The 24,467-nt window shown below is 40.5% G+C and overlaps 1 protein-coding gene and 1 pseudogene across 2 annotated transcripts; one reads left to right on the top strand and one right to left on the bottom strand.

Moving 5' to 3' along the window:
• Positions 1-535: 535 nt before the first annotated feature.
• LOC144646617 (uncharacterized) lies at positions 536-9,521 on the bottom strand. Its single transcript, XM_078506271.1, has 6 exons — positions 9,464-9,521; positions 7,257-7,448; positions 6,427-7,149; positions 4,959-5,258; positions 3,690-4,001; positions 536-2,681 (listed from the first exon to the last, which is right to left on the bottom strand). Exons 1-6 carry the CDS (start codon positions 9,519-9,521, stop codon positions 2,359-2,361), a joined length of 1,908 nt encoding a protein of 635 aa, XP_078362397.1. The 3' UTR covers positions 536-2,358.
• Positions 9,522-10,281: 760 nt separating this feature from the next.
• LOC144646608 (uncharacterized) lies at positions 10,282-19,963 on the top strand (annotated as a pseudogene). The gene is made up of 9 exons (XR_013569457.1): positions 10,282-10,384; positions 10,485-11,519; positions 13,209-13,502; positions 13,936-14,250; positions 14,831-15,136; positions 15,714-15,791; positions 16,382-16,623; positions 18,027-18,294; positions 18,737-19,963. The product of XR_013569457.1 is annotated as an uncharacterized LOC144646608 (transcript).
• The last annotated feature ends 4,504 nt before the right edge of the window (positions 19,964-24,467 follow it).

Genomic DNA, 24,467 nt, shown 5'->3' with positions numbered 1-24,467 from the left:
GTTTCAATTTCCCTGCTGTAATAACAACCACTGATGTCAAATTGCCGACCCTTCAGCCTTGGGGTAATTGGGTAAATAATGCCCAAGGGAGGGGAGTGGCTACATTTCGATTTTAGTCCTAAACTTCACCACAGCCTGCTTTCAGTGTGTTAAAATACCTCAAATGGCAATCAGATCAAACAACCTTAAACAGAGACAAGTTTAGCCTGTGAATACAGCCGCCTCTCATTCGAGTCCCTCACAGAAGAGCGAATGAGAGGCAGCTGCATTCGCAGGCTAAGACAAGTTGTGTACATTAAATTTTGCCAGTGACATTTTTGCCTGAAATTATATCCCTGTAACACTCCCACAAGCACCACCCACCTATGACAATGCCTTGTGTTCCTTGAAAAGAAAAAAAGATTGGAAAAAAAAAAACTATGCATCATGATGGTGCAAAATGTATGTGTGATGAAAATGTTGTTAACAGACAAACTAGCCATAACTTGACTATGATAATATTATTATGTCCCTTGTCATATAATAACAACAGTCATTTTATTTATGTAAATTTTATTGTCTGAGACGTGGCATTCCATTGTGTTCAGTCATCTATTTTTATTGTTCAACAATCCATAACAAATAATTGCTTAAAACTTCCGTACTGTTGTCTGGGAACCTGATCGTGATGATCAAGGAAGTACTCAAGAAAGTGGACTGTGAACAAGAAATGGGGAAATTATTTTGGAGTGATCACTAAGCAAAATACTCACTTAAAATCGATTCAAAACCTTGAGAAATACAAAGATAGTGAACAGAGAGTTTAAGGTTTAAATTTCATGAATGATAAAGCTTATGTTCCCCCTGACGTACAACATTCCGAATCAGGCACTTGAGATATTTCTGCATGGCCGAAATTTGTAACCCTGCATTTCATATAAGCAAGCTTTGCTTTCAAAATGAACGCTTTGAAAAAAATGAAAGAAGAAAACGACAAAAAACCAATTAACACACTACGTACCAATTTCTAAAATTAGCGTGTCGACAAGGCGGACCGAAGTTGCTCCTGAGAATACAGACTCAAAAGCACACGAGTTCACGTGGCTGCCTTTAGCTTCTTCTCAAGCGTACTCCACGGCTTCTAGATCCTTCGCAATACCTGATCTGCGTTGTCGTTGTACTATTGAATGTTTCTATTTGGTTTGATGGAGAATAGCTTGCTCCTAAAGGCTTGGAGGACGGATAATTTCATCGAATAATCGCCACACTTAACCAGATTCGAGCAATGGCGGCCGAAAATTTGCAGTTTTCGGAGCTCGAAATTTTTATGAAGGAAGGCTTTTTAATTTTTCCTTTCTGGATCAAGGTTCTCTATAGATCCCGGTGAGTTACTCTGTGGCAAAAAATGTCCGAAAAAAAATTGTGAAATTTGGTCCTAGTGGCACTTTATGTTTAGTGCTGTTCGTTGACACATTTTCACAAAATAGCAACAATAACTAGTTAAGGTGGTGGATGAATATCTTTTAAAAAAGCGTTAAGTTGCTTTGTTCCCTTGTTCATCAATTTTCATGATTCACCAGCTAAGGAAAGGGAGTGAGAGGCCTTAATAGAGAGGGGAGGGGCCTTGTTAAAAATTTGAAGTTCCAGACGGGGGGGACTTTATAGACCTCTTACGGTATTATTAATTCTATTCTTACTCTGTTATGTTTAATTTATGCTTTGCATTTTTATCCAACGTCTATTAGAAACCACCTGCTTTGCAGAATATCCCATTTTCTAAGCTAATTCTTACTTGTTCTTAAATATACAGTGTCTTTTAAAACCACTCACAGGTTTGTATAACAATTCATCATGCGTTTTCTTTGTTCTATTTGCAAGGCTTTTATAAGATAACACAGAAGGCATTTATACTCTTTTTTGGTATTCCATCAGCTTTTCGTTTTGTTAATGCACACGCCGTGTTTCCTCGCCATCGTCATACCTCACGCAACTTCAGACCGAGACGGCATTTTGGCTTGTAATCCATAACATAATCCTCATTAATAAATGTTGTGGCAACGAAGTGATGGTTGGTGTTCTTTTCAGATGCATGGAAACCAAACCAAAAGTTACAAGGGAAACGTAATCACTATCAGAATCCCTTGGGTTACTCCACCCTCCGCCCAAGGACATAACAATGGGTCGCCGCCCAGTCATCACTCATGTCAGACTACATGCTTTCAGCCTTCTCTCTCCACTGCTGTTTTCCAGATCACTAATGGGCGGCCTGGATCTTCCACATTGTGGCGTACAACCAGACGCCACGTTGGAAAGCAGACAACTGTTCCCTCTGTCACTACAATATACTACTAACTGAGCACTTCTTAATTCTGTTTCCAGTCAGTGTCCATTGGCAGGTTGTTCAAAGTGCTTCCTAATGTCTCTAACCACATCATTTCTATCAATACTCTGAAGAGCAGCACAGAGCTGACCCACTGTTAGGTCAGTCTTGTTGGCGTAGATCCACTCAAGCAGTAAGACAGTGGGTCTCTTTGGTTCTTTTGGATTGAAATCCTTGTAGATGTCCCTAGGAACGTTAAATGCATTGGCCAGGTTTCTCCAGTTCTTCAGTACTCTGTTTGGGTTGTTGAGACACACGCAGATGCTTGTCATAACCTCAGACTCTGGCTCAATTACATCTTTCATGGCCTTTTCAATGTGATCTGTTAATTAAACAAAGAGAATGCAATTTTGGTGATTACATTACATTGATGCCAGCTACAGCAGGGATGTAGCTAAGAAAACACTAACCCGGCTCATTAGCAAGCCCAGCTGTTCTTGACAGCTCAAAACGTTTACTCAAGCCTTTGTTTTCATGTGAAATTTGAGCCAGATTTAAGTTCTCATCCAGCCAGTAAAAATAGCCGGCAGCTGGCCCTAAGTGACATCCTTGCTACAAAGGTAAAACATGAAAACTTATGAAGAAGGGGAACAAAGCCTTGGAGATTTTGAACAAGTGAGATTTTAAACAAGTGCAAATATAAGGGCATGGAGGAGCAGGTAAAGAGAAAATCAAGTTTTGTGCTCTCCAGCTAATGTAAAAAGAAATGTTTGTGGACAGACTAGTGAGTAATTAGCTAAGAGACCACTTCATCACCTGCAAGTAATGGTCTTCACACAATGCTCTGCTTATGCATACAGGGACGGCGGAACATTTTTCCAGGTGGGGGGCTCACTAGTGACTTGAAGTGGGGGGCTTAAGAGACTCTTCTCTTAGTAAGTCTTTTTTTTTTTTCGGAAAAAGTGTGTGGAGGGGGGGGGGTGGGTAAAGCCCCCAGAGCCCCCCGGCTCCACCGTCCCTGGTATACTACCCTGCTCTGTACCATCTAATGTAAGTTCCTTTGCTTTGTTAAGGTAACAAGCTCAGCTACAAGAGTTTTCATTTTTTGCATGTTGTTCAAGGTTTATGTCCCATTACCATGGCAACCCAGCAAGTTATGAAAAAACACAAAATTTAATTTTTTACATCTTTAAAACATTAAATCATTAGATGTTTGTGTGCAACAAAATTAAGACAAACATCAACAAAAGACTAACAATTGAAAGAAATGACTCGCTACTTTGGATGCTGTTCTGCCCTCTGCTCTTGTGGATTTAAGCTTTCATGGCATTTATTTTCCCCCACAGTGCACAATAGAGTTTTAAAAAAGTGAAACTACAGTCAAACTCACCAACAAGATAAGGATCCAATTTCTTCAAAACATCATTTCTCTTCAAATTCTTTACCACTTCATAAAACTCTTTCACCTTCAGATCTGCTCGTTTGGAATAAAGGTATTCCATCAAGGCTAATGTTGGATTGAACTGGCCACATTCGATCTCTTTCAGCTTTTCACCAGAAATTTTAAATTGTTGGCCCAAGGTTTTCCAGTATCCAATTACACGTGACTTCTGATCCAACTTTGTGGCCATTTTCTTTATTAACTCACTATTAGCATCAGAAGCAGCAAAGTCACTGAGTGTTTCTGTAGAAGTCTCGGCATCTGTTAGATAAAAAGTGACAGAGTTGAATTCTCTAGTCAGAACACAGTAAGCAGTGCTGTTACAGGGCTCGAAAAAATGTCCCATCTGGTCGTCCAGGACAAGTACCGGTAACAAGCTTGCAACTGCCCCGGCAGTTGACAACTGCTTGTGGGGGCGCGGTGGCCTTGGTTAGCGCGCTCGCCTCCGGTCGAACGGCCCGGGTTCGAGGCCTGGCCGGGGCACTGCGTTGTGTTCTTGGGCAGACACTTTACTCTCCAGTGTCCCTCTCCACCCAGGTGTATTGGGTCCGGCGAATTTCTGCTGGGGGTAACCCTGCGATGGACTAGCATCCCATCCAGGTGGGAGTAGCATCTCCTGTCGCTTGCTCGGACCGGGATGCTCCGGCCTGTTGGGCCGGCTCGAAGCAGACTTTACCTTGTCCGAAGGGTAGGCTGGAATTCAAGTTTTTTTCTTCAAGCCCTGTGTTAATACACAATCAATGCTAAAGTGTTCTTGGAGCTAGTCCACATGTTGGGTGGTTTGGCTGGAGAGCACTGGATATTTTATTTTCCCTTATGTATCTGGTTACCATGTTGTAAAATGCAGACAGTTTGAATGATGCTGCTTGCTTTTCACTCATCCCAAGCCTCCTTTGTTTTCCATCGTTGCCAACTCTCCTGGATAATCCAGGCATTGGGGGGGGGGTTTGATATTCATTTTATCACCGATCAGTAGAGTTCTTAGTGTTTTATTCCGTTGTTTTGGGTGGGGAAGAGGAATCTTTAATGTTTAATACCGGTAATTATGTGTTAGCCCGGGGGGGGCCCGCCCGCTGAATGTAGACTCAACCCATGGTAATTCATGATAACGAGTAACAAACAAAAGAAAAATACTAAATTGTACCAAGGATAAAATTGAACCACAACATTCCTACAGAGCTATAAATAAATAAAAAAATGTCCTATGACTGAACATACCAGGATAAACATCTGTAATAACTTTGGCTACATCATTCCTCTTAACAGCCTCAGTCTTCAGTGCCGCAATCAAGTCCTGAACAGTTTTGTCTCCCTTTTCCACTACCAGAAGGTCAAATAGCATCTCAGCGCAACTGTATTCACTGTTCAATTTACATCGGATGCGAGTCTCCAGAGGTGCATCTACTTCCTTTGTACAAGACAGATGTTCCCAGGTTTTTATAACACGATGTGATGTGTGGTCAAGTTCACTGGCTAACTTGTCTTCAAGAAATTTATTCTTCTTTACTATGTCTGAAACTAATAAAGAGAAAATGTTATAGTTAGGTAAAGATAATAGGCACTTGGCATTACCTCTGCACCAATAAAAATACATCCATAACCTTTTGATTAATCTAAAAATGTAAAACAATGTGTTCGGTAGATCTCTACCAATGAAAAAAAAATGCAACTTAAATTTAAGGTATTGGCCAATTAAATTGAAAGTATTAGTCAAAGCAATTTCAACTGAGTGTTGTAAAAGTCATCACTCTGACCAATCACAAAGGACACTGACCATCCAGTGAACCAATCAAAATGTGTGGTTCCAGAAAATGTCCATTCTCTCCCCACAGAAGGAATTGGAAATTCCTGAGGGTGGGAGGGGTCTCAAAGGCCAAAACCTTTAAGGAGATGTGTGAAGCTTAACTGGAATTTCCAGCAGGGTGGGAGGGGGGTCTTAGGAAAAACCCTTCTGTGGAGGAGGTATGGATAATTTATGGAACTACACAATATTAAATATTGCAAAAAATGCAATTTTTTTAACTGTTACATTGTATTATTAAAATAGTCTGTAGTCACTATAACTTTCTGTGACGGATAGGCTGCCCCTTGTTGACACCCGGACTTGCTTATAAAAAAACTCCTAGCCTAACAATTGATAACTGGTGGCATAACCTTAAAGTGCCACCTGAAGTAGTGTTATGGAATAGTTAAGAAAAAGGCCTCTAAATCAAAAGTAACGAGGTCAGTGTCTGCAATATTTAAAATTAATTTTCCCATTTTCCCCCCCACAAAAAAAAAACAAGACCAATCATGTTCCAAAATGTACCACACAAGTGAATAGTGCTTTTCACGCCTTCTGATTGGTTAACTTGGAGGTGATTAGCAAAGTACTATTCACCTCCAAGCAGCTGAAGAGAAACACCAATGGCTTCCCAAGTCATTTTTTTGGTCACCAAAAGAATAGTTTTGGTCTACTAGTAATTCAATTTGTGTGGTATGATTACTAAAACAATTATTCACCTCCGTGTCAGTGAATGAGGTGGATATTTACCTTGCCACTTCACGGCTCAGTAAAAATCCAAACACTATTCACCTCCACTTCGGTGAATAATTGTTAGTTATTCTCCTGTGGTGACTTTTTTGCAACAGGAATGAATAACAAGTGTATTTCCTATGAACAAGTAGGCGATCTTATTTTACTTACCTAAAAAGCTTTCGTAACTGTTGGCTGCTTCCTCTTGTTGAGTTGTTTCATCGCCTGTAGTACCATCATCAACTGTGCCATCTGCTTCCTCTTGGATAGGAGTGCCAGTCAGACTCTCTAAATTGTTTTCATTCTGAGGTGGGGGTTGTGCGGCTGCAGCATTGAGTGACTCCTCCCCATTGCGAGAAGCACTGTTGGGGACAACAACTCTAGCAGTTCCTTCTGCAGAGTTTTGAGGTTCTTCATTAGCAGTAGCAGCAGCAGCAGGAGGAGGGACAGCAGAGGCAGCAGCAGCGGCATCTATCTGCTGGTTGTGAAGTAATCCATGGCCTGAAGCAGAGCCTTGGTCTCTTGAAGCTTCTGGAGGGACAACTCCATCAGCTTGGGCAGGATCAGCCACATTCAGCTCCTGGCTGTTAGGTGAGTCACTGCCAGCGACACCATCTCCAGAAGCTTCGCGGTTAGAATTTGGAGGGGCTTCTCCATCAACTTCAGCAGGACCAGCTACATTCAACTCCTGGCTTTGAGGTAGTTCACTGCCAGCCACACCATTTCTAGAAGCTTTGCTATTAGGATCTGGAGGGACTATTCCATCGGCCTGGGCAGGACCAGCCACATTCAGCTCCTGGCTGTGAAGTGGTTCACTGCCAGCGACACCATCTCCAGACGCTTCACCCTTAGGATTTAGAGAGACTACTCCATCATCAGTAGAAGCAGCACATTAGCAGCAGCAGGCACCTCTGCTATGGAGGATTTGGGGCTTGTTTGATCAGACAGTTCTAAATCAAAATATTCTTGAGTTGATTTCAATTCTCTCTCTTTAAATCTACCAGAAGTCCCTTGACCAGATACTGATGGCTGAGAAACTGGTGCTTTCTCACTAATTCTCATGTTACTCACATCATCTGGCAAAGAATCAAACTCTTTCCTGCCAACATCCTTTTTGTTTGTAGTTAAAGAGCTACTCTTTCTCTGTTCTTCCTTTTCCTGCTCCTCTCGAGATTTGTCATCTGGATTTTTTCCTTAAAAAAAAATTAACAGAACATATATCTAACAATGAAAATATTAAATTCCTAGTAACTGCATAACTCGAGGCTGTTAAGGCACTTTCAAGCCAAGTGGAACATAAATGCCAATGCTAAGTGGGGCGGAGGGGGGGGGGGGTGGTTGGGGTGGGTAAACTTCAGCTTCCCATATACTCTTAGTTTTCACCCCTTCCCAGTTATACTGTCTTCTTCTGTTCTTGTCTATCATCACACTGTATTATAATGCAATGTCACAAAGCTACTGCCACATGACAACTCCCTTGCCACTTCCTGTCCTAGAGCTTTTTTCCACCTACAGTGGACTTGCTACTCCTTTGCTCCTCTGTCTAAAATTCGGGACTCTGTAAAGTGCGGATACGGACGGCGGATACGGACGGCGGATGGCGGACGGTGGACGGCGGACGGCGGACGACGGCGGCGACGGCGGATGGCTCATTCCTCGGCTCGTTCCGCGCGGGGTCTCCTCTCTTCCCACAGCCACGGTCGCCTGAGTCTTCGCGGCGCCGCCCTCCCTCTTGTCTCACCCGTTTTGGGGAGCAGTGGAATGAGGCCTTGGTTCTCCAAGGCGGTTCATTCTCCATTTACAAGTGAAGTTATAGTTTTATGACCGTGGTTTGTCACTGTTCGGTGTCGCCCACGCCTTCGTTAACTCATCGGCGCGCCGTCCTTTCACGCCTTCTTCTCTCTACTTTTCACCACTCTCTCTTCCCATTCATGAGATCTTATTCAGTCAATTTCTCGATTTGTGCCTTGTGCGCGCCGGTCATAGCTATTTAGCTCATTCCCTCACTATTTATCAACATACTGTGGATCAACATTGACGTTTTTGACTCAATACATCCCAGCCTGCAATTTTTCTCCATTTTCATTGGCGCCGGAGGCACTTTTTGCGTTTTCTCACGTAACATTCTGTCTGCCTCCTCCTTCACGTGGGTGTCGGTCGCCGCTCGGGTCGGGGCCGGGGCCGGGTTGGGGTCCTTTTTATTTTTTTTTTATGACTGATAATGAATGCGATAGTAGTTTCGAGTGGAGAAAAGTAGCAGGAGCGGCGTTGAAAGGATTCGAGTCTGTAAGCGCCGACTTGCAGTTACCGCAATGGCGTGATCGTGCGTCACCCCGATTGACACCACGGTCTCTTTTTTCCACGCCCTGCCCATTTGTCAAGTCGATCTGTCATCCGTCATCAGATTCCTCGTCGTGGTTGCGAGTTCGTCCCTGCGCTGCATCAGTTTCCTTTCTGCATGTGTGTTCTTTGTTTCCCTCTCCGTTCTCCTCGCCGGCCTCGTCGCTGTTCAGGCGTTCCTCCGACCACTTCTTGAGATGTCCCCTTGGCTCAGGCCTTCAATTCCACTGTTTTCCCTTTCAATCTGGCATCATCGTTTGGGGCAACTGTCGGTGTCTCGCCCTCCGCGTTCCGTGCCTGTGGGAAGGATGGGAACCTGCCCGCGGTGACATCAGAGAACCCTTTGAGAAAAAAATTTTAATATTTTTAATTTTTTATTTTTTTGATTTTATTTTATTTATTGATTTTTTTTTTTTCCTCCGCCGTCCGTCGTCCGCCGTCCGCCGTCCCCTCCCTCCGCCTCCTATCCGCACTTTCAGAGTCCCGTCTAAATCCCACTTCACCCAGGCAATCTATATATGTCAAATCATTCGACAGGAACTGATACAGCAATGACTCAGATATAAATGATACAGTAGAAGTAGAAAATCTGCTGCGATTTACAAAAAAATCAAACAGTCCCGTTCTTTTATTCTCAAGTTTTCTGAGATTTTTGCCGGACAAGTGGCGCGGGATATTCCCCAAGAATGGGCATCATATCATGCCTATAAATTTACAACTTTCCGCATTGTATAAATTTAAACGAACTAATGCAAATTCCATTATTGCTACTACTCGTTCATATCGAAAGGGCATTACCATGCAAAAGAAATAAAAAACTGTAGTAGTGATTTTATCTTTGATTTGTGAAATCAGTAAACAAGCTTACCTTTCTTTCCAAACTTTTTCTTTACTGCGTCTTTAGTCTTCCTAAGAGCGGTCGCCATTAGAACTACCGATCTGACTCTAGCGTAAAACAAACCAACACTTTGACCAAAGGTGGCCCTCAACTGGACTACACCAGGTGTCAATTAAATGCGCTTGTAGAAAAGCATTATTTTAGGCATAATTGGTAAAATTGTGCGGGAGTATACTACCGGTATTAAAAAAATTCGGGAGTTCACTAAAAGTGTAAGACTTCATTGCAGACTAACTTGCTTCAGGACAACGTCTCGAATCAAAACCTGATTCAGCGTTGTGAGGCTACCAAGCGGGAAGGAAAAAGGAATGATTCGATCGACAGTTTACTCGCTGGTTTGGTTTTATAACTCCTTACATTCCGTTAAGATGTAATACAAAAAACATCAACGGAGGAAAACAAACGATGTGGTAAGTTTATAAAGTCATAAATCGATAGAATGGTACAAGTACTTGTACAGACACGCACGGCATGAAATTATGAAGCAATGCAATGCAAATTTTCGTAGTTAAAAAAAATCCCCTTCGAATTGAATGTTGTGCACTGCTAAGCTTCTACATGTACTTCCGGTAAAGTTTGTACATGTCCATGTCTTTTGCTTTGTTTAATATATAAATAGAATTACTTATAGAAGCACTTGCTGTAGAATCCAACAGACTATATATAGTATTAATTATAATCGTTCTGCTGGGATTTAGTCTTCATTGCTTTGAATTTCAGATCAACACTTAGCTATGTAGCTTGGCCACTCACTTTTCAAGAAATGTGAGCAACTTAACTCTTCATCCATGAGTGTGTGTAGTCAAATGGGCAATGGCCGAAGCAAAGGAGGTAATAAAAAGAAGAAAGATCATGTAAAGGAAGGAGCATGCCTTGATGATGACTCTCCAAGTGGGCCACAAGAGTTGGAAAATGGTGATCTACAACAAGAAGGATCAGAGCAGTTTTACAAGGACCGATCAAGAAGGATAGATGTGACAAAAGATTTATTAAAGCAAATCTGCATGGCGTCACGTGATTGTGAAAGGTGAATCAATTGCTGGTTGTCAAGGTGATGACAGGAATTTGAGTGATAATCATGCATCACCTTCTAAAGCCATACCAGGTGATGTAGGATTAACTGTTCAAGATGGAAAAGATCCGATTGGTGCTGTTGGAGACTCCAGTTTGGCCAATGGTCATGCCGCTGACAGTGAAACTGATAGAAACAATGGCGATATTATAGTAGATGATTCTAACCAGGCTGATCATGTACCAGTTGATCCAGGTCTGAGCCCTGGTGGCGTTCCTAATAATGCTCCTGGGGATGCTCCTAGAAATGTGGCTATTGGCACTTCTGGTTATGTTCCTAATAATGTTCCTGATAATGCCCCTGGAGATGCTCCCAGGGATGATGTTACAGTTGGCCCTTTAGGTACCGCTTCTGCTAGTGCCCCTATTGATGTTCCTGGTCCTGATTATGCTCCTGGAGATGCTCCTAGGAATGTTACTGTTGGTGCTTCAGGTACTGTTCCTGCTAGTGCCCCTGTTGATGTTCCTGGTCCTGATAATGCTCCTGGGGATGCTCCTAGAGATGTGGCTATTGGTCCTTCAGGTACCGTTCCTGCAAGTGCTCCTGGTAATGTTCCTGATAATGCTCCCAGTAGTGCTCCTGGTAATGTTCCTTGTGATGTTCGTGGTGATATTCCTGGTACTGGTCCTGATAATGCTCCTACTGAAACACCGGGTGATATTCCTGGTGGTCCTGCTCAGTCTGGTTTGGTCCCTAATCCTCCCTCTTGTCCTCTTCAAGCCAACTATACTCAGCAGAAAATGCCAACTACAGGAGATGACATAAGTAGTAGTAACCCAGAACAAACAAACTCTGGAAAGGCCCCACCTCAAGAACAGACTGAGTATATATCAGATATAACCTCAAATCCGTCCATTCCGCCAAAGACAGAATCCAGTACCCCTTCAGTAATGCAATTTGTCCCAGGTATACATGCAAAGTCTTCAAAAGATAATGATGCAGAAAGCTTGAAAGGTGAGAATTACTGCAGTGGGGTTATTTAGTAAAGTGCAAGATTACAGTGTATTAAGTGCTTAATTTGTAACTGTCTACTTGGGACAAGGAGGGTTTTGTTTCCCTTTGGCCTAAACATTGAGTAGTCGCCATGGCAATCTTTATTTTGGGTCATCAAACAATGCTTCTCCCCACTTGTGGCCACTGAAACCTAAACCACATTGCAGTTTGGGTCAAGCACAGCGATGATTCAATATCTTGATAGAGGCCTGGGAGCCAGTCGCACCTAAATTTGTCCAGTTGCACCAGTCAAATGTCATTTATTGTGACCCTAATGAAAGACACCTCAGAGTTCTGCAGTGAAAGCAAAAGAAAAGTAAATGCAGTGTAGAGCTTAACAGCTATGAACACCCACTTTTCAGGCGATGACGGGTAGCTGATGACGTCATCGCTTTATGCAGGGAGCCGACCGGCAGGGTCTTTTTGTCTTTTTGTCCTTTTGTCCTTTTGTCTTTTTGTCTTTTTGTCGTTTTCGCGCGATCGAACAGAAATCAAGTTTCACTTAACAAGAAATGGCCGCGTAGAACTGAAAAGCAAAATACTCCCGTGCAGTCAGAATGGAACACCACAATGTATAAACGAAAGAGACTAAATTTTATATGATGGCATCTATTAGATTTAGTAGACAGAAATTTCAAATTCTTATACAGGGCCACTGTGAGCAAGAGACCGTTTGACCTTTCTCGCAGCTGAAAAGCTAGCTCTCGCGTATTGTGTGTCATTTATCGGAAGTCACACACTACAATATAACGCAATCTACTGTTGTTCAATTGAGCAAATCTACAAAGAAAATGTATTATTATCGCTTTATGCAGGCAGCCGACCGGCAGGATATTTTTGTCCTTTTGTCTTTTTGTCCTTTTCGCGCAATCGAACAGAAAACAAATTTAACTAAAAAACAAATCGCCGCGTAGAACTCAAAAGCAAAATACTCCCGTGCAGTCAGAATGGAACACCACAATGTATAAACGAAAGAGACTAAATTTTATATGATGGCATCTATAAGATTCAGTAGACAGAAATTTCTAATTCTATAAAATACAGGGCCGCTGTGAGCAAGAGACCGTTTGACACACTACAATATAACGCAATCTACTGTTGTTCTGGAGCAAATCTACGAAGAAAATGTATTATTAACTTTGCATCCTTGGCCTGTGCATTCATAACTACTGTATTTATTTGAATTCCATCAGATCCTAACTATGCTATTTAGACAATCACCAACATTGCTTCTTAGGTTTAAAAAATGTACACTACAATTTGATAACAGTCTTTATCACGCACAAGGTGTCGGCTACTTTTATTTACGTTGAGTTTTTGACAAATTCAAAATTATGTTAGACTCTTTGTGAAACGTCATCGCTTCTGCATGCACTGCATGCCGTTTATTATATTTGAATTGCTGTTTTAAACAGGAGTTATGTTTAGCAAACTTGGAAATCTCCAAATAAATTTGCACTCAAAACTGCAGAAATACACCTTAGGAGACCTAGGAAGGTGGTGTCAGTCCTTATGAAAATTGTTGGATGCCCACTTTTCAAATTCTGGCTAAAAAAGTGGCTGTGGACCATGCATGTGACATTAATTTTAATTTCATTCACCTGATCAATGCAGTCCTAGGCTTATAGAGCCCTTTTATTCTCTTTTTAGTTGCAGATCTGTTAGTTTCAAAGGTGGTGACAGATAATGCCCTTCTTATGGAGAGACTTTCAAAGTACTTGGATCGTGAGAGTAGAGTTATAAAGTGTTGGAAACACTTGGCATATGTTCTGAATGTACCACCTGACGAAAGAGGACAGTTTGACATGTACACAGAACACAGTCCAACAGAGGACTTATTCAACTTTGTTTGCGATATTTGGAATCCAGATTTGTCAGTACAAGAGCTAAAAGTGAAACTCAAGAATGTACACCGCAATGATGTGATTGACAGCTTAAATAGAGGTACATACAATACTAAAAAGTAAATATTATGGTTTTATTTCACTGTTCTGTGTGTGTCCTGTAGTTTGAAACTTTTTTAATTTTATCTTAATCCCATCTGTACAGATAAACCCCATTGATAATGTCTCCACAGTTTAAATTTCGGACATTAATAATTATTGGTCATGCATAACTCCTGAAAATCCTACCAGGGACTAGATTATTTAACCTAGATTATTGCCACTCTTTCTGGATTCTGATTGGTCAAATCAGACAGAGTAATAGTGATATAGCTACATTATGCTGTGGAAAACAAAGTTAGTTGCTGGCCTGATAAGGCTTCCAGGCTTGCCAAAAGAACATTTTAAACCCTAACACAAACACCCAACATTTAAAACCCATTATTTCATTTGTGTTTGTGCAATATGCCAATTTTGTTTTTAATTCCATGCAGAGGGCTTCAAAGATGAGATGAAAGTGTTTGACCTCTTCTTCGGTGAGCCAAAGTTTATTAAGTTGCTCTCACCCAAGCTTGACATAGAATCCAGAACAATTGGTAACTGGAAGTCACTGGCGACAGAGTTTGGTATCAGAAAACAAAAATCAGAACAGTTTGGATTACGTGGCTCTGGGCCAACAGGAGCCCTGTTTTCATACATGAGAAAAGCCGAGGGGCTTCGTGATTTGACCATGGAGCAATTGCAAGGACACTTTAAAGAAATGGAGAGAAAAGATTTAGTTAATTTGTTGGACAAACAAAAGATTGAAGGTTAGTGTTTTGTAAAGAGAAACAATGTGTTATTAGAAAACAGTTTAAATATGATTTGAATTCATATCGCAACATGGATCTACAGTTACATGTAGCATACAGTGCTGTGGAACCTTGATTTAAGTTAACTGCTATGTAACAAAGTGCTAGGTATAACAAACTAATTCTTTGTCATCATAATCGTAATAGTTATATGAAAAAGAACTCCTGATACAATTAGAACTTGTTATGTACAGTAGAATCTCGATAACTCGACCCCTCAATAAGTCAAACCTCCAGCTAGCTCGAACCTTTTTTGATTCCCCTTCTAGTTGTTCTTTTACTACCGGGTAATCTTACCTTTAATGACTCAAACTCCCGCTAACTCGAACCTTTTTCGATTTCACTTGAAGGTTCAAGTTATCGGGATTCAACTGTATACACTGCAGTGGACATATTTTGCCAGTCCCTTGGCTCTTCATTATATTGACTTTGTTGACAGAACCCTGCCCGTTTTGTGTTGTAGTCAGGGTTAAATATGAGAATAGACAGCATGTTCACAAGATACTGTAAAGTACAATCACTTTTTTGTTCAAAACAGGATCTTTGTTGGTCAAATATGTACTGGTAGATGAATCAGAACTCTTAGCAGACATTGGAGAACGTCTCAACAAAGATATCAGAGCTATCAAGAACTGGCGTAATTTGGCATACAGACTGAAAATCCCTCATGAGACCTATGATGCATTTGATACATCAAAGGGAATGGCAAAGAGTCCGACCAAACTGATGTTTGAATGGCTTGCCAAATGGAAGCCAGGTCTAAACATGGGTGATTTACTCAAAGGCATCAAGGAAATTGATCGTTTTGATGTGGTGGAGATAATAACTAAGGAAGCTGAGGCTGGTAAGTTATGCAGTAGAACATTAATAAAAGCTAAATAATATATTTTGGAATAAACACAGCAAACAAGATGGGAATACAGTATATTTTGCACTTGATAAAGAAAATAGATTCATCTCTTCACATGCCCAGTCCCCCCCCCCCTACTTACAGTGCAACTACTTGAACCAGGCTCCTAGGAATCAAAACATTATTTGAGAACAGAGGATGGCAACCTTTTTTCATAAATAAACCTGTTAGGTCAATGAAAACAAACAATAGTTCTACAACAAAATTTGAAACCCAACAAAGTTGTGGAAAGTTGCAGACCTCTGAAGAAGCTGTTATCTTTATTTGCCTCTGATTGGTTTTGAATTTTGTTGCTGAGCTATTGTCTGGATGCTTCATTGTTGTTGGTACGTTAAGGAACTGTACTGTTGTTAAATGACCATCACATCTCTGACCATGTTCATCTTCATTCCATCAAAGGCCGCTTTCGTAATTATTTTCAGGAGACAACTACACTGTGCTTGGCAATCCATGTGACTAGAACAGAGAAAGCCCTTATAACTATGCTCTGATAATTTTTTTTTTTTCATAGCTTTGGAAAAGGTCAAGAACATTGAAGCAGATTCCAGACATCAAAGTAATGTAGATGGTGCTACTCAACAGTCTACAGGTTAGATGCATGTAAGATAAATTAGCATTTCATTACACCCACTTTCAGTGTTATGTGCAAAGCTTTCTTTCTACATCCATCTTTTGACGTGCTGTTTCAAATGTGCCAATCAAAACCAATGCATACCGGTGTTGGTTTCATACAAATGAGCCCACAAGTTCAAAAGGTCGTGCTAGTGGGCTGTGGTTGGCAGATTTCGATCCGTGTTTGTTTAGAACGTCAAAAGATGGATGTCGATAGAAAGCCGCTGTGCATGTAGCACTGAAAGTGGGTGTAAATAAGGTTTGGATAAGGTTGAGCATAGTAAAAAAATTTAAGGCCCTGAGATCTTTGTTAAAAAGCATAAAGCCCTTGGCTCCAGTTGATAGCACAAGCAAATGCCTTCATAAATTTGCAATGGTACACAAACTTAAGTCAATGAAAACAAAACGTTTTGTTGTGGGTAATCTTTGCTGACAGTGCATGTTATGTCTCCATTTCCATAACATCAGCTATATCCCATAGACTTCGTCCACATGAAGTTCCTCTTTGTATAAGTAATAAATGGGAAAGGCAAATAATTCAGGCTGTTTTGTTTTATTTGTTTTTAGGAAAACAAGTTTTCAGTGATCTACAGCAAATGCACCGTGATGCTGACAAAAATAGATGTGGGTTACAAGAGCTGGAAATGAATGCTAGAGAAAAAGGCTTTGTAGTACACAACAATCCAGGAAAAGGAAACTGCATGTTTTATGCATTGTCAGAACAAGTGAAACTTAAACAAGGAAAAAATATCCCATTTAAAGAATTGAGAAAAGACATTGTTAATTATCTCCAGCATCATTCTACACTGGTAAGTAGTAGAAGTGATACTAAGTCTCTGTGATAACAACTAGACTATGAGCCGAGTTTTCTATGAATGAATAGTCAACGAGTCACAGTCAAGTTACATCAAGTTGCCTCCCGGGGGGGGGGGGGTACTCAAAAAAGTTTTGTACGGGGAGGCTCCGCCCAGAGATCCAACCCCTTACCCTTTTATATACCATTTTGATAGAAAAAGGTACCCCTTTTGTATACCTTTTATTGCAAAAAGGCACCCCTTTCATATACCTACACAACATCACATTTACCTAAAACGGGAAGTTTTCTTGTTATTTTTATGCAGCGCTTAATAAATTAAAACGATACAGCCAAAAGTTGCGTCTGCTCGAAATATATGATATAAAGGCCTTTTAAAATAACATTATGGCAGATTTCCCTACCCTTTCATGTGGCTAAATGTAATTTAGGCTAGTTACCTCGAGCATGCTCTCCAGCAACCTTAAGATGCACGGCCCGCCTGCCCTTGGCGGTTCGCTGGGGCACTCTGTGCGCTTCGCGTGGCCGTTCCGCTGGCCGCTTGGCTCGGGGTGGCCCCGGCCTTCGCAGGGGCTCTTCATGACCTTTCCGCGCGTGTTGCTCGCCATCATTCGCAAGCTCATTCCTGACGCTCCGCTCCCGCCCCCCTCCCTCGGGTGGTCTTGGCCTCGTGGTAGGTTGGTAGTTTCCCTGAGTCCTTCAGTGTGACGGTGCCTATGTGGGTGGTGGCCGCTTCGGGTTCCATGGTCCTCCTTCCCTCTGTGCCGCCGGGCTCCACCCCTCCGGCACCAACGCCCAAGCTCATCATTGTTGATGAGTTTAAATATACCTAAACTTGTGAAATCCGTACCCTTTTATATACCTGGAGCCTGAAAAAGGTACCCCTTTCGGGCGGAGCCTCCCCGTATAGGCCATTATAGGGAGTACCCTCCCCCCGGGAGTTGCCTATTGTTCATAGAACATAGAATTGTGGGGAGAGCAATCAGATTTTACGGATTTCCACTGAGTGCCTTTCTTATGCCCCCTATCCCACTTCAATAAACTTCATTTATAATAATTATTAATATTGGTCGTCTTTCATTTCCTCAAAATTTTGATGATAACTATGTTGAGGGCTTATTATTTTTTTGTTTAAAAGGCTATGTTGGGGACCTCATTTTAGTTGGCCTAATTATCAGTAGGAGTATCTGTTTCAAATTACTAAGCCAAGTTAACCCATGTTTGATTCCCCTTGCTTTGAAACATCTGGTGTGACTGTTATTTCAATTACACAAATGAACATTTGCTCTAAATAACGTTTAACAAAATTAGCTTACATGTAATCCTGGTTTGAACAACTGGGTCCTACTCTGCAAAAGTAAATTAATATGTGAGCTCTGTATTTTGCTTCCCTCTCAGCCGGGTGGAACAGAACTTTTCAACTTCACTCATGGATATCCATCATGGCCTTCCTACCTAGAAAAGATGGCACAAGATGGCACCTGGGGGGATCATGTGGTCCTCGTTGCTGCAGCAAATGTCTATAATACTCCCATTCGTGTAATGAGTAGTCTGCCAGATCGTGATGAAATTATCATTGATCCAAAAGATCCTCCTGCTGGCGCTGATGCACTTGTGTTAGGACATGTTCATGAAGAACACTATGTTAGTCTTGTACCGAATCAAGGTGCGTTTTAACAACCAGGCTATTATACCAGTGGAGGGAGGAGCTATATATGTCAAGTATTTGCACTCGCTGTGCAGTCTGGAGCAGGGTTTAGGTATAGATATCTCTGTACTGGTTGAGAACTAGGTTTTTTACTGAAATCTAGACGTGAAGATACTGATGACAGTTTGGTATAGCATACAGGCCTTACATCTTGAAACAACATTTAGCAGTTCATGTAGATTTTGGTGCTCACTATGTCTATTAAAATGATGATGCCTCACACCCCATTCATCTCACACCCCATTCTGTTTTCACTCCTCGAATTCCCTCAATCCTCCTACTACCCCCTCCCCCTTTTTAATATGTAAATGAAAATATGTGCTTTACTTTATTCGGTTCCCTCGTGCAATAAAACGTGCATATCTAATGTGACTAACTTATGTGTTCATGTCAATTTTAGTGCACAGTGATGTGGCTTTTTCAAGAGAAACCCACCAGGTACCCCAGAGAAATGGACAGGGCAACCAATATTTCCAAAGTACACCATATGAAGTGCCTCCCTTTTCTGCAGCATTCGCCCAGCAACAAGGCGACCTGCAACGGCTAGGTCACTGTCAGTCACAGGGATACCAGCAAATACAGGCAAACCAGCAACAACAGGACCACAAGGACACTACTATTCACAGGGATACCAGCAGCGACAGGTATTCCAGCAGCGACATAAACAGCAACCGCCATTGTCCAAAGATCACAGAATTGCATTGAAAGTGCGGGAACTGCCTCTCAAAGAGGTTTACTCCAAAATCTGTCTGAAGCTTAACATCAAGCGTATGTTTTATGATGATTTTCGGATGGTGGCTGAAGAGCTTGGTATAGACAGAGACACCACAGAATATGTTGGTCAACAGAAAGATCCAACTGATTTTATTTTCTCGGAGTATCGCCGAAATGTCACAGTGGGTGAGCTTTTAAAAATTCTTGAGAAAATTGAGCGACTGGACGTGGCAGCAGTACTGGAAAAGTGGATTGATCAAGGAAGTACCTGATGTGATGGTACCAAAGAACTGTTGAACTGTTTTCGCCAATCAGGACAGAAACAATACTTATTTTATTAAACAGAAATACCTTCAGAATAGTATTTCCTGTCACAAACACTCATAACACCAATTGAACTATGAAGACAGTGTATCAGAATGGACTGCACTGTTGTCTATAAACTTTTTGGTTTCTCTTCTCAAATGTTTGCGATTCGTTATTTGGAGAAACTGGTCGGGAGGTTCTTCAAACATTGCATGGATGTTTTGGACGCTAAATTTTTTTAAAAATGTATAGATAAAAAATAAGGTTGATGGCCACAGCTGGGCTGTTTGAAAATAGACAGTTAAATTTGTGTCTGTTGGATTATGTACGATCCAAACAATGTAGTTTTATTTACCACTAGCTAAGGTTCCCTGAAATGTCCAGCACATTTTTGTGGGTGGTAGCTTTCTTGGGACATATTTAATACTTATCCTAGTTGCTCACAATCAGTTTAAAATTAATAAGAGCTCAGCGCGTGGACGCAAGACAATCAATAGCAGAGTAGTTTGTTTGCGATTGCCATGCAAATTGAATTTTTGAGTCATGACGTGGTATTTTTTGACCCAATTTTTTTGTGATTACTCAAGAGAAGTTTTTTATTATTGCTTAGTTGGAGTACAACTCTTAATTGTGCTGGAAAACTTAACCACATAAAAGGGGTACCTCCTCTTGGCGTAATTTAACTAGCAGTTAAATAAATAAATAAATGAATAAATAAATAAATAAATGGGAATTTACAGTGGGATCTTCCACTAAGTGGCTCTTCTTGATCCCACTGATTCCAGATCGAATTGGAAATTGGAAGTGTTGGTTTTTATGGAGGGAGGAAAACCGGAGAAAACTATGGAAAACTATGCGGCAGTAGACATATTTCGAGGACCCTGTGGTAGGTCCAAACTAGAATGCGCAGTCAAACGGCCAATATATGTTTGCGGTCCCTAAAAGAAGCTGTCAATGACGTTATGTGGGAAGTCAGAAAATTCAGTTTTTCCTGATGAACATCAAAATTATTATTTTTTAACGATCGACTGGATTTCAAAATGTAAAATACGGGGTTAAAAAATGCAGAGGTATAGATGTTTTAGAATAAGTCTAACGTAAATTTGATTATTACTTATTAGAACTTGAAGCATGTTTGGTAAAAAAGGCAAAACAAAGTTATTTTTGTGTATTTGTGCTTTGGTACAGGCGTACATTAATTGACCGTTTTAGAAAAACTGTAATTAATTAGTGACGAAATGGCTTTGTAAATAAAGAAGATCGCAAAATTGCAATACGGACCAATTGATTGTTTCACGAATCAAAGGCTCTTCGAGCAACCTCATGCTAATTCGATGAATGAAGTGCCGACCTCCGCATTTTTTTCTAAATAAGTGTCCAATAAAGTAAAGCAATCTCACTTTGCTTTATTTTTCCACGTGAGTTGCGTCATTGATGGCTCGTGCTCTCAGGGGTCGTAGCGCTATTTAGTTTTCACAACCAAAATATTTACCGGTTAGTGTATTACCTTTGATCCTTTTAAGCATTAAGTAAATCTGTTTTGTGAATATGTTTACTTTTCTGTTAGCACGTATAGCGTTATTTTTGAGAGCGGAAAAATTTGAGAGAAAAGATACGCCCGAGCATTTCGTGTATCTGCTTGACTCAAAAAGATGAAAAACGGATGACGTGACACGAGGTGACGTGACGCGAGACAAAAACGTGCCGTGGATGTGGTATTAACTAAAACACGTCACATGACGAGCGTAATAATTTTTTATAACGGTTCAAGCGTAACTATATGTAGTTTATAGGTGCTATCAGTAATGTCACAATCTCACTTAATTTGCCTTCGAATGTTTTCTTGCGTGAATGGATCATTGATAGTTTTTTCTTCAAATAAGCGTTTAATAATGTAACACAATCTCACTTTATTTCCTGTGAATGTTTTATTTTTCCATGGGAATTGCGTCATTAGTGGTTCGTGCTCTCAGGCTTTGTAGCGCGAATTCTATTTCATCACACAAAATATTTAAGTGTAACCTTTGATCCTTTTTAGCATTAAGCAAATTTGTTTTGTGAATATGTTTACTTTTCTGCCAGCACGTATAGCGTTATTTTTAGCAGCGAATAAAATTTGAGAGAAAGATGCGCGTTTCTGCACGACTCAAAAGGATAAAGAACGGATGACGTGACACGAAGATGATGTGACGCAAAACAAAAACGTGCATGAATGTTGTGTTTACTAAAACGCGTCTTTGAATGTTTTCTTACGTGAATGGGTCATTGATAGCCTATGCTTTGAGGCTTCGTTGAGCGAATTTTATTCTCTTTTATCACCAGAGGATAAGTGTAAGTGATCCTCTTTCGATTTGTTTTGTGAAATTCAATTCAGTTGCCTGAAAGAGAGAGACCCTGGAACGAGGTTGAAGAATAATTTGTTTCTGATTGACATGTGCTGAATGCGTTTAAAGGACCTTTCTGTCAGCACGTTTCTCGTTTAATGATGAATTAATTGCGGTTTGATATCAGAATCCAGTGAGTGACTGAGTGAGTGAGTGTTCGAGTGAGAAAATGCGGCCCATAACATAACCTCATTACCATTCGGTAATCAAAGGCTCTTCGAGCAACCTCATGGTAATTCGATGGATGAAGTGCCGACCTCCGCATTTTTTCTAAATAAGTGTCCAATAAAGTAAAGCAATCTCACTTTGCTTTATTTTTCCACGTGAGTTGCGACATTGATGGCTCGTGCTTTCAGGGGTTGTAGCGCTATTCAGTTTTCACAACCAAAATATTTACCGGTTAGTGTATTACCTTTGATCCTTTTAAGCATTAAGTAAATTTGTTTTGTGAATATGTTTACTTTTCTGTTAGCACGTATAGCGTTATTTTTGAGCAGCGAAAAAAAATTGAGAGAAAAGATACGCCCGAGCACTTCGTGTATCTGCTCGAGTCAAAAAGATGAAAAACGGATGACGTGACACGAGGTGACGTGACGCGAAACAAAAACGTGCCGTGGATGTTGTGTTGACTAAAACACGTCACAAGGCGAGCGTAATAATTTTAACAGTTTTTAAGCGTAACTATATGTAGTTCATTGGTGCTATCAGTAATGTCACAATCTCACTTAATTTGCCTTCGAATGTTTTCTTGCGTGAATGGGTCATTGATAGTTTTTTTCTTCAAATAAGCGTTCAATAATGTAACACAATCTCACTTTATTTCCCTGTGAATTTCCATGGGAATTGCGTCATTGATGGTTCGTGCTCTCAGGCTTCGTAGCGCGAATTCTATTTTATCACAAAAAATATTTAAGTGTAACCTTTGATCCTTTTTAGCATTAAGTAAATTTGTTTTGTGAATATGTTTACTTTTCTGCCAGCACGTATAGCGTTATTTTAAGCAGCCATTAAAATTTGAGAGAAAGATGCGCGTTTCTGCACGACTCAAAAAGATGAAGAACGGATGACGTGACACGAAGATGATGTGACGCGAAAAAAAAACGTGCATGAATGTTGTGTTTACTAAAACGCGTCCTTGAATGTTTTCTTACGTGAATGGGTAATTGATAGCCTATGCTCTGAGGCTTCGTTGAGCGAATTCTTTTCTCTTTTATCACCAGAGGATAAGTGGAAGTGATCCTCTTTCGATTTGTTTTGTGAAATTCAATTTAGTTCCCTGAAAGAGAGAGACCCTGGAACGAGGTTGAGATTTGATTGACATGTGCTGAATGCGTTTAAAGGACCTTTCTGTCAGCACGTTTCTCGTTTTAATGCTAAATTAATTGCGGTTTGATATCAGAATCGAGTGAGTGAGTGTTCGAGTGAGAAAATGCGGCCCATAACATAACCTCATTACCATTCGGTAAAAAGGAACTACGTCGAAGGGGTTTTGGGCCTGAACTGTTTTGAAATTAGTGGTAGGCAACTTAACCCATGAAAAACATCTTTGAACGTCTTTAGGTAGATATACTTAAAATTTGTGGATAGATTTCAAACTTTGGCTATAAATATCGATAATAATAATAATAATAATTAAAACATATTTATACAGGATGACCATTTCAGTTATAAAAACTGCTATCAACATGGGTCCTGTGTTAAAAATAAATAAATGAATATTTAATAAAATAAAGTAATAAAAACAGTTAAAAAGCTATATAAGAAATCTAAGAAAAGACATATAAACATATAAAAGTGAGTTTTCGTAATGTGCGCGGAATAGGCTATATGACTGTTTTAGAAATGCTGAAGAATGATATATTTGCTAAGTTTTCAGCAAGGTTGTTTGTCAGAGTTTCTTTACGTGGTTCATATCCATGCAGTGATACATCGTGTTCTGCTGAACGATCATTCAGTGCATTGCGCAGATTGAAAACTTACCGCTGCAGCACCTGATGGGGCAACAACGTGTCAGTAAGGCCAAGTTAAAAAACAAATGTTTCTCGTCCCGCCCGTTTCATTTTTTGGGCGGCCTCTCTTTTTTATAATCTGTTTTTGGAAAAGTTAGAACGAACAAAAACCAACACTATTTACTTGTACTTTGTACGGAGTAAGGTATGGCTTTTGTCTGCCTTTTAATTCAAACTAAGGCCAAAACTTTAAATCGATCCTTGTTACGCTAGGTCCCAATTGGAAAGGTCAATTACCTTGCAGGATTTATTTTGTATGTTCGCTTCTGACCTGGAGAATTTGACGAGGGAGAAAAAAAATCGATATTCGAACAACACACGTATCGCTACGACAAGATAATAAATAATTAAAAAATAACATTTGTTTTTTTTACTTGGCCTAAATTATTACGTGTAATCGCACTTATTAGCATTTAATGGTATATTCAAACTCTGTAGTCAACAATAACATGGACCGGATTGTTGATATCTTCGGCCGTCGAAATGGTAGAGGCAGCTATTTCTTTTAACGTGTTTTATGAGCTCATATCATAGATTCTTATGTAAGGATTTTTCACTTCATTTGCAAGCCTATGTTAGTGCATCGTATGACCCTCGTTTCCACTTTAACGTGTTTTATGAGCTCATATCATAGATTCTGATGTAAGGATTTTTCACTTCATTTATAAGCCTATGTTAGCGCATCGTATGACGCTCGTTTCCTCTCGACTGCTTCGAA

The sequence above is a fragment of the Oculina patagonica genome, chromosome 1 (genome assembly GCF_052425735.1).
Source record: "Oculina patagonica isolate OP01 chromosome 1, crgOcupat, whole genome shotgun sequence".
Taxonomy (NCBI): domain Eukaryota; kingdom Metazoa; phylum Cnidaria; class Anthozoa; order Scleractinia; family Oculinidae; genus Oculina; species Oculina patagonica.
Note: the sequence above shows the minus strand (reverse complement) of the source record. Positions and strands in the feature narration are given on the sequence as shown.